At 35.2% G+C, this 10,045-nt stretch overlaps 2 protein-coding genes across 2 annotated transcripts; one reads left to right on the forward strand and one right to left on the reverse strand.

The window, feature by feature from the left end:
• Positions 1–3,377: 3,377 nt before the first annotated feature.
• Positions 3,378–5,361, forward strand: LOC108362132 (centromere/kinetochore protein zw10-like). The gene is given in 7 exon segments (XM_017614995.1): positions 3,378–3,623; positions 3,692–3,870; positions 3,933–4,553; positions 4,616–4,943; positions 5,023–5,136; positions 5,139–5,283; positions 5,346–5,361. Coding segments are annotated over 7 exon segments (1,431 nt in total). The 5' UTR covers positions 3,378–3,595.
• Positions 5,362–7,218: 1,857 nt separating this feature from the next.
• Positions 7,219–8,040, reverse strand: LOC108362133 (52 kDa repressor of the inhibitor of the protein kinase-like). The gene is made up of 4 exons (XM_017614996.1): positions 7,830–8,040; positions 7,610–7,768; positions 7,384–7,552; positions 7,219–7,303 (listed from the first exon to the last, which is right to left on the reverse strand). The coding sequence occupies exons 1-4, from the start codon at positions 8,038–8,040 to the stop codon at positions 7,219–7,221; spliced, it is 624 nt and encodes a 207-aa protein (XP_017470485.1).
• Positions 8,041–10,045: the final 2,005 nt, after the last annotated feature.

Consider the following 10,045-nt stretch of genomic DNA (forward strand, 5'->3'; position numbering starts at 1 on the left):
TTTTTTTTGCATCCTTAAAAATTCTGGTGGCGTCAAAGCCACCCCTGGAGGGCCGCCAGACTTTTAGTCATAGCGGACTCATCATGAAAGTTCTAGCCTAGTGTAAGGTAATCGTTGCCAGCTCTTGGACTATACGTCTAAACCCGTTTTTAAACATTTTTGAAAATTAAAAAAAAATAAACATAGGGGCGACATTTTTTTTCTTCCATATAAAAATTTTGTCAAGCATACTTTGTATGGAAGAAAATCAACAAAAGGGTGGGCTATTCAAGGAATGTATATATATAGTATATTTTTGTTATTTTTATACTACGCAATTATATGTAGGTAAATTTTTTGAAAATTTGTCCTGCATTTTCAAATTATATTTGTGGTTACCGTAACTATACCCCATTGCACTGGCTGTGAAAAGTCTAATATAACAAATTATAGGGAAAGCGTCGTCTGTAATAACTGCTCGGCAAATTGGTCATAGCGCTTTTGTATGAATTTCATCTGAATGCTTTTTAATATGTTGAAAACATTGCTGGAAAACCTTAAAATGTTTGCATGGAACCATGGCGCAATAAACAGGTGAAGTAAAAAAAAGGTTTTAAAGGCAATTTTTCAAATAAGGCAATGTCAAAATCTTGTATAATTTCGTCATGGCATGGAACAAGCAAAAGTTACCGTTCCTGTTCGCAGCATATGTATAACACAGAATATTGTTTTGAGTTTAATCTTCAGCTAAAATTTCTGCATCATCATCACTTGCTTCACTATATCCGAACTGTGGATTTCGTTTAGGAAGACGAAGCGAACATATGGTATGAAACAGTGATGTAAAAATATGTAAAATTTTACCTACTCTCAGACTTCTAAATTTGAACGTATACTCGGTACAGGCAGGTGGGATGAATGGCGTAATAAACAGGTGAAGTAATAAAAGAGCTTTCTAGCCTTATTTTCTGACGTTCGGCTGTCTTATAGTCACATTTCATAGGCATGTTTTCATATGAGGCAGTGTTTCTTTACCCTTTTCATAAGTAAAATTATTTTGTTAATATTACTTTCTTCATATTAATTATATCAAATTTTTTGTTTAATTGTATTTTTGGAATAAACAAAGTCCTTTTTCCTTCTGTCAGTAAACTGTTTTTGTTACAAATAGTATAAATAAGCAATGGGAAAAAAACCAAAATTTGTTTTATTTCCAACATTTGTTGTAACTCAGAAAACACATAGGAAACACGTTTTTTGATCGAAAGCGTGTATTAGAGTCAAATTAGGGTCAAACCAAGGCATATAAACAGGAAGTAGCACTAGAGAAAAAAACAACATTTGCGTGTATTTTGTTGTTGCTTCTAGTATCGAAATTGTCAAAAACTGTTCTGATTATTTTCTTCTAAATCAATGCGTGTCATGTGAAATACAAACGAAAATAGAATTAAAACAAGTAAAGAAGTATAAGTTCGGGCGAAACCGAACTTTATATACCCGGCGCAGGTATCAAATATCGTCGTTTCAACTTTCTCTAAACTACCTTTGCATGATAATCGGGGCTGTTTTCCCCGATTTCAAACGTTTTAGATAATATTCTGAGTTATGCTTAATGATATAATTGAGCCAAGTTTGGCAGAAATCGATATAGTGGTTATCGAGATACACTTTTATAGTCATAGAGTGGGCGATGCCACGCCCAATTCCTAAAAGTCTATAGCAGTCTTATTTATTGTTAAGAGATTGTTGTAACTATTAACTTGGAGTAAATACGGGAAGCGGGTGTAATTTAAGTCCGATTTGAATAATTTTTCACGAATTTCTTTCCCGTTCCAAGCTTATTAAGTGTACCGAGTTTGATAGTAATTTATAAATCGGTTACCGAGATACACATTTGTGGTCATAAGCGGGTGGCGCCACGCCCACTATCCAAAAATTTATAATAATCTAATGTTCTCCTAAGCGGTGATTGCAATCATCGATTTTAAGTAAATTAGCCTTAGTAGTTGCTGATTTATGGCAGGTGGGCGTGGTTATTGCCCGATTTGAAGGATTTTCAACAGATTTATTAGCTAGGCCCCAGGCAAGGCGCATACCGAGTTTGGCTACTAGATACAGAATTTCATCATAAGTGGGCGGGGTCACGCCCATTTTTCAAAAATTGCATAATAATGGTATTTTTTCCACAATTCTACTTCACATACAAATTTCAAATAATTTGCATGCAATATTAATTGAAATATCGCGGTTATTGCATTTTTCGAAAATGCCGTTATATGGGAAGTGGGCGTGGTTACAGTCCGATTTCGCCCATTTTCAATACCAACCTGCCTTGGATAAATGGAAGCCTAAAATTTCGTTGAGATATCTCAATGTTTGCTCGAGTTATCGTGCACACAGACGGACGGACAGACAGATATGGCTTAATCGACTTCTCTATTCATTCTGAGCATTTATGTATACATTTGTCTATATCTATCTCGATTCGTTTTGGCTGTTACAAACAACCGTTATGTGATCAAAGTTAATACACCTTTGTGCACAAGAGCTCTCGGGTATAAAAATTGAAATTGGGAAAAAAATTGTTGCATCTCTCTTTCTTAGTAAATTTGTTTCCTTCCCGAAGCATTTATCCAGCCTTTGCTAGGCCCGGTAATCAGCAGTTGTGCTGCTGAGTTGGGCGAACGTTCCAAAAGCTGCTATCCAATCGCTTGTTTCGCATGGAAAAAGGTTTCACATGCAAATAGATTTTAAAAATTTAGAATTTCTGTGAGAAAAAATTGAAATATTTGACATTTTCGAGACAAAATATTTTGTATAAAATGTGCCTTGGGTCGAACATGATCATGATGCAATAATGAAAGGTGTTGTACGTTGTGACAGCTCGAAATCGAACTACCTTAGGTCAATATGGTATTTTGGAAGTACAAGAAAAACGGGAAGAAAAAAGCCTTTTAGTTGAAAAAGTACACAATTTTATGCCTTCTCAACAGCGTTCCGATTATCTGAATAGGTATATATATGGCTTGGTAGTCTCATACAGTTGTAGATAATTAAAATAATAAAATTAGGCGTGTTTTTATTCACTGGAATATGATAATATGCTTAAATTTTTTGAACTGATGAATACCCAGCTGAAACAGTATGGCATATATAATTCCTTATATAAGCCGCATCACAAAGAAAAGTATCCCTTATGAATTTGAAATGTTTCCCTTATACTGTACAGGCCAAATAGAGGAATTGATTTACGTGTCAAGAATGATAGAATACAAGATTGCGCCGATCAGAGAGGATTTTTGAGCGCAATTTTTCGGTGACGTCACACTGGTGCAGCTGCGAGAGAGCAATGTCAAAACGCGAACAAGAATGCAAGAAGAAGAAGACATTTTGCACGAAAAACGTAAACAATACGAAAAAATTTATTCATAACACATTAAAATGGGAAAATTTATAGATATTAAGCATATATATTAGCTTTAATTAAAGATGAAAGCATTGTTGTGGTGTTGTGCATATAGTCTTTAGGGTAAGTATGAAAAATAATGTTGGGACAAATGTATGTGTTAAAAATGTTTGCCATTTCAGAATCAACGCTCCCACGAGTTAGTCGAAGATGAAATCTTTGAAAAGTATTATCAAAGGTATTCTAAATAATAATAATACAATCTAAATAATAATAATACAACTTCCGACGCGTACCTTGATGAAGGTGAGCAATTAGTGCGTGAGTCTGAGCACTTGCTGCAGACAATTGGCAGCGAAGCAAATGCCGCACTGCGCCAAGCCAACTCAGAGCTGGGTGCGTGTATAGACGAATTCCGTGAAATGTCGCTGCAGGTATCGAAGGATGTTAATCAATTGCAAGATACTGTGATGGCGTTGTTCCAAGCAAGTAGCTAGAGATTAATAGTTTAGTATAAACTTAATTCAGTACCTTATATTATTTTCAGGCGCGTTATAATCCCATTAAGATATGCGATTTTCTGCTGGAAAACTGTTTAGAGCCACTAATTTTGAAGCCAGTTTCATTGGACTACAGCGAAGAAAATCCCGAACATGTGCGATTGACACTTTCATACTCGTTAAAAGAAATGAGTCGAAGCTTACGTCCTTCCTACAAGAAAGGGTTTGAAAATATTAAGCTGGTTTTGAATTGTTTAGCCAACATAAATGTTTCAGTATCCAATGATCAACAAGTATTCTCCATTATCGGCGATCATATAAAACAACGATTTTTGAATTTACTAGTGGAAGAATGCCTGATGCATGCAATACCCAAAAATATGAGCGAATACGATGAGTCAACGCTCGTAGAGGATGTCATTCAATTTGAACACTTTCTAGCGGATGCGATTCTCATTAACACAGAAGATAAAGCTCTTAGCGATTTTGCCGAAAAATTTGAAAGCTACTTCCGTGAACAATTCAGCAATAAACTTATAAAAAGCGCGCTAGACATAATGCATAAGGACTTGCAAGATATGGCATTAATTGCTGAAAAGAATTCCGCGGAAGATGTAGCTAAAAATCCCTTTCTATTTCCTTGCTGTATGGTCTCGAAGGGCACACTGGTGAGTGCATTATTGTTTGTATGTCTCTAAAGTTTTACAACAATATTTGGTATATTTTTTAGGAATTGATTAAGTTGATGGAGCGCATACTTCGCCAATCACATGATACAGAAGATGAAAGTCTGTTAAACGTTATCAGCGTCATATTGATTTCGTATGTTGGCGAAGTGCCGAAGATACATGAGAAGCTTCTAGAAAGCATACCACAGCAATCTGCTCTGTTCTATAATAATTGCCAATTTTTAGCACATTGGGTGACCACGAATTCAGAAAAGGGCATACCCACATACCCAGGATTGGTTAAGACCCTACATATGAGTGGAAGAAAATATTTGAATGTACAAATCAATTATCAGCAAAAGATTATCATGGGCATACTCAAAGAATTTGGTAATTTTGTGCATAGATACTTGAAACAAGTGCCTATTGTATAACCTTTTATATAAAAAATATTTGTATTCTCTTGCAGATATTTCCGATGCACACACAGTTGGCACTGCGCCGTTGAAATTATTGCGCCAGTGTTTGCGTCAATTAGATTTGTTGAAAAATGTTTGGCAGAATGTGTTACCCGATGCAATTTATAAAAGACATTTTGCGATATTATATATGATTTTTGTAATGAAATAATACGACGTATACTCGCAATGGAGGACATTTCGGCAACAGTGGCAAGTGAGTTGAGTGAGCTAATCGGTGTCATATTGGAGAAGGCCAAGCTTTATTCAAGGTAAATTTCTGATGGGATGCAATGCTCGAATAAATGCTATTTTTTTATTGTACTTCTTGCAGCACAAACATGAAGTGATAATATTAATCTTGATGAAACTTGAGCAATTGAAAATGATACTGAATGCTTTCGTTGCAAGAAATCACCGAAGCAGTGGTGTGAAGGTGCCGGTATATTTAACAGCAAACTATAAGGCAGAAGAAATTAAGCATCTCATACGAGCACTTTTCCAAAATACCGATCGGCGCCCAAGGCATTAACGAAAATTGTCTAAACAAGATACACTGCGTTTTTTCTGGTAGTAAACGATTTTTATTCTAAAATTTTGAAATAGTTATTAAATAATAGGTATGTTTTTCTGAAATATTTCTGATAAAAGTTTTCGTTGCATCTCGCTATTTTTTTGGTAATATTCGCAATGTTTACATGCCTTCAAGCAAGAATTGTGCACAGATAATGAACGACGACTCATCCATCCATTCTATTATCGGCGATCATATCTGGGAAAATACAAAAGCACAAAGTTTTTCATAAGTTATTTATAAATGATGTTTTTAATGGTTTAATTGGAAGATTGCAATAAAAAACTTATTTATGTACGTATATTGTTATTGTTATTAGTTGTGCTATTGTCGTATGCATATCGCACACCATCTGTAAAAGGGGCACAACTCAAACAAATTTTCGTAGATTTTTACGCATAAATCAATCCATATGAATGCAAATATGTTTTTCTGATTTTTGAGTTGTACCACTTCAGAAGATGGTGTGCGATAGGTGTGCAAACAATAACCGTCTAAGTCGACTTAAGAATTGTATGCGAATTGCATGCATGAGGCTGTACTCGACTTCAGCGGCTATTGCTTATGACCACAGATATAAGTAGAATTTTTATCTCTTTGTTTAATACTTGCGGCCCTGAAAAGGGCCTTTATGTTAAGCGGATGAACTGAAGAACCGTTCTCGTTACGAACTGCAAAAGATAAAAAAAAAATTTTAAAGAAACAGTTAGATTTAAAAATTATTGATATTTTGTCAGACACTATACCTTGTACCAGGCCATTAAAAGGTAGTATCAGTAGCAAAACCTTGAGTTTGATGATGTAAATGCGAATTTCTTTAATCAAAGGTGCCAGAATACAAATTTATAAGAATTGAAAATAAATGACATCTTCCTGTAATTTGTTGCTCCGAGATATCCACCTTGAAGCCAGTAACACGTGCGCTAGTTGGCAACGCAATCTACAACGCTGTTTGGAAAAGTTCACTGAATGGATTTTAAAATTCAGATTTTGAGATAAAATATTTGCATTTTGAGACAATAATTTGAAATAATAGCTGCTTAGACTACGTCATGTACTTCCTTGTACATAAAAGATTAAGAGGCTAGATAGTTTCATTCTACTACAAGAATCTAGTAGTTTTTTATTCTTTTTGTCGGATTCAATGTTTTTAGTTTCTCGTAAAAAACATTCTTGCCCTAAAAAATATTTTTTTTATTTTAATGTCGCAATTTATACTAGAAGCTTGCTCAATATGTTTTTTACAAAATCATTTGTAATGAGCAACCATCTTCGTTCATTGCTCTGAATACTGATTCTAGATTGCTTATATGTTCCATCATACTGCTGCTAGGTACAGATAATCCTCCTTCACTTAAGTGATTTACCCATGTGTAGGAGGGTATCATCTGCGCCTTTGAGTGAGGTGCTGGGGATATCGTCTCGCAATCGGTGGCATATGTATCCGGCTAAATTTTCTAGACCATCGTACTCTAGATCCTCAAACTCTGGTGGCTCTATATCGATAGGCCATTTTTCCGAAACAACGTTTTTCAGTATGGCACCTATACAAGTAAAGATTAAAATTTGCTCTCCATGTTTTTACACATATCAGCTGTTCCACCTCATAGTCATGCTTCTTTTTCTGATTACCCTACTTTTGCTGGAGTGCCGCCAGTTCCATGTCCTTCTTTTTGTTATCCATTAACAGAGTCTTGTTTTCTCGCTTAAGTCTTTTTCTACGTGTAACAAAATTAAAACTTTAAACACAGGAATATGCCAACATGTTTAGATTGCCTTATTGCTTTTACAAACTCACAGTTGAGCTTCCAGCTCCTCAACTTCTTCCAAACTGCTGTCGTAGTAGAAGACTTTGCGAGGTGTTGAAGTCGCGGGGATTTCGGAAAGATTTGCATCCACTAGGCTATTTTCCTTATTCTCCACATTTTCGTCAATCGGAACAACGTTGGCACTGTTATTCGCCTCGGCTATAACAACTTATTTGCAAATATAAGTCGAAACTTTCTTTAAAATCAAATTGTTACCTTCATTGACTGCGACAGGTTCACTCTGCTGAAGTAACTCGCTGACAATTTGTTTGTACTCCTCGCGCTGAACACTTTCGGCACGCTGGGAGGTTTCCCCATCCTCTGGGTAAATGCTGGGCACAGCACCACGCTTTAAAAGGCGTTTTTTTGCAAATCCTAAAGCGTTTGCAACAATAACATTAAATGGAATGAATTTAGAAAATACACAATATATTACCCATTTCGAACTGTCGATTGTTTTCTATATCTTCACTAGAAAAGTGCTTCATGCACACGTAGCTCGATTTGGGATTCAATAATGCACTTCCTCGCCGGCAAAACTGCATCCACTTTCTGGCGAGAGCTTCGTCCGTAGGAAACGAAAAAAAGCTTATATCGCACGCTTGCCTATAGTTTTCACTATCACAATTTGCCACTGCACACTTCATATTGCCTTAGTATAAGTTTATAAAGTTTAAATAATCGCTTTGAATTGCTTAAAATGTCGCAGAAATAACACACAAATAAATTGCTAAGTTCAAAATCAACAATTGCACCAGTGTGACGTCATACAAACAGCTGATTCTGTCAAATTCGTTAAGAGAAAAATAGCGGTACCGAGATCGGCGCAACCTTTGTATTCTCTCAATCGTGTTTACGTGTGATATTTTGTCTCCCTCTTTCAAATGGGCTTCTTGTGCGCATATATCAGGTTTGATAGCTGTTGACCATACCAATAATGACTCATACTCAGTTTTACTAGATCAATTCGTGTTCTCGAGAAAAAAAAAATTAACGATTCAAAACTCTGAGTATAGCGGCCAAATTATTTTCTCAAAATTTTGAAAATTCTTCGTTTTTTGGCCTATATTTGCTTTGTATGGTATTTGCCACAAAATATAGACCGAAAACGATAAATGTTCAAAATTTGGAGAAAAAAGATTTTTCAGATTTTTGGATCGTGAAAATTTTTGTTCTCGGAGAACACGATTTTATCTAGTAAATCTGAGTATGAGGCATTAGTGGCATGGCCAACAGCTATTAGAAGATTGAAAAATGCCCTATCTCAGAACTCGGTTCAAAAACACCCTATCTCAGCTGGCGATCCAAAAACGCCCTATCTCAGCACATTTTCAAAGTATTTTCATTTGAGATAGGACTTTTTTGAACCGGATAATAATAATAACATACTATATACATATCTAGTTTCAACATAAAAAAAATGATGTACACATCATTAATGGTCTATACATATCTAAGTCAAAATATGTGATATATATGTATATACCAGGGTTGTTGCGAATATTCGCATTCGCATTCGCAACCGCGGAGCTTCCGCATTAATTTTAACATTCGCGTTCGCTTTCGCATTCGCAATAATCAATGCGGATCTTTTGCGAATGCGAATATTGAAGGGACCGAAAGTAACAGTTGTTTTCTTTACGAGTTAAACTTGGCCAAATATTTTTTATTCCCAACTAAAAGTCCTTTCCGGACAATAAACAAACCGCTTATCCAAATTAAACAAGTTTGGTATCAAATGAAAGAGGACTTAAATAGCTTTAAAACTGAAATGTCTAAACAAGCAAAGTCACCTATTGAAAAATATTTCAATAAAAAATGATAATTAATTACGATAGAACAAACCTTGGGCCAGGTATATGAATTTCTTTAGTATTAAATGATATACAAAAATATATAAATAGAGGTGGTAACCTTCGTTCGTTATTTCTGTTTAAAAGTTATTTCAGTCCTCTCACATGATACCAAATTTGTTTAATTTTGATAAGCTGTTTGTTTATATCCAGAAAAAACTTTCGGAATAAAAAATATTAGGCCAAGTTTAACTGGTAAAAAAATAACTGTTTCGGTCCCTGGAATATTACGCAAGTGCAATGATAAAACGTATATCTGGTCAGTCACAGAAGAAAGGATCAAAAATGAATTACAAAAAATGAAATCGAAAAACGCTGTTGACGTTACTGGTTCTCCACATTCAGAAACAACCAAAAGAATGAGAATGCAGAGTTCTTTGGAAAACAACGGTGTTTAATCAACGATCTTGCCATGATACTAGATTGTGAAGATGAAAGTCAGGAGGATACATACGACATTTGCAGACCGATGCAATTCCCAAAAAAGAATTATTGCACCGCAATAAAAAATAAATAAATATAACTGAAAGTCCTCTCGACTGGTGCAGCGTCAATCGAAAAGAATTTACAATTTTGTCAAGTTTCAAGTTTTTCGCAGCGAGCGAGTAGTTAGTTAGGTGCGCAAGTTAGTGTAACAGAAAATACACTACTGTACCGATGACATCATCCAATGTATGATACAGAATCAGTAGTTTACATAAAATATTCCTATTGAACATTATCAGCAACCAAAACATTCCTATTGAAGATTATCAGCAACCAAAACATTGTCAGCAAATAAAAGATTGAACATTATCAG

This window comes from Rhagoletis zephyria, unplaced genomic scaffold, assembly GCF_001687245.7.
Source record: "Rhagoletis zephyria isolate East Lansing unplaced genomic scaffold, Rhagoletis_zephyria_1.1 Rzeph_scaffold_00947, whole genome shotgun sequence".
Lineage (NCBI taxonomy): Eukaryota > Metazoa > Arthropoda > Insecta > Diptera > Tephritidae > Rhagoletis > Rhagoletis zephyria.

Excerpts from the sequence above, each read along its gene's own strand:
- LOC108362133 (XM_017614996.1), bottom strand. The coding sequence starts at position 8,040 with ATGAAGTGTGCAGTGGCAAATTGTGATAGTGAAAACTATAGGCAAGCG. Across the intron at positions 7,769-7,829 it reads CAATCGACAGTTCGAAATGG|GATTTGCAAAAAAACGCCTT; the intron begins GTAATATATTGT and ends CAAACGCTTTAG. Across the intron at positions 7,304-7,383 it reads GAGGAGCTGGAAGCTCAACT|AAAAAGACTTAAGCGAGAAA; the intron begins GTGAGTTTGTAA and ends TGTTACACGTAG.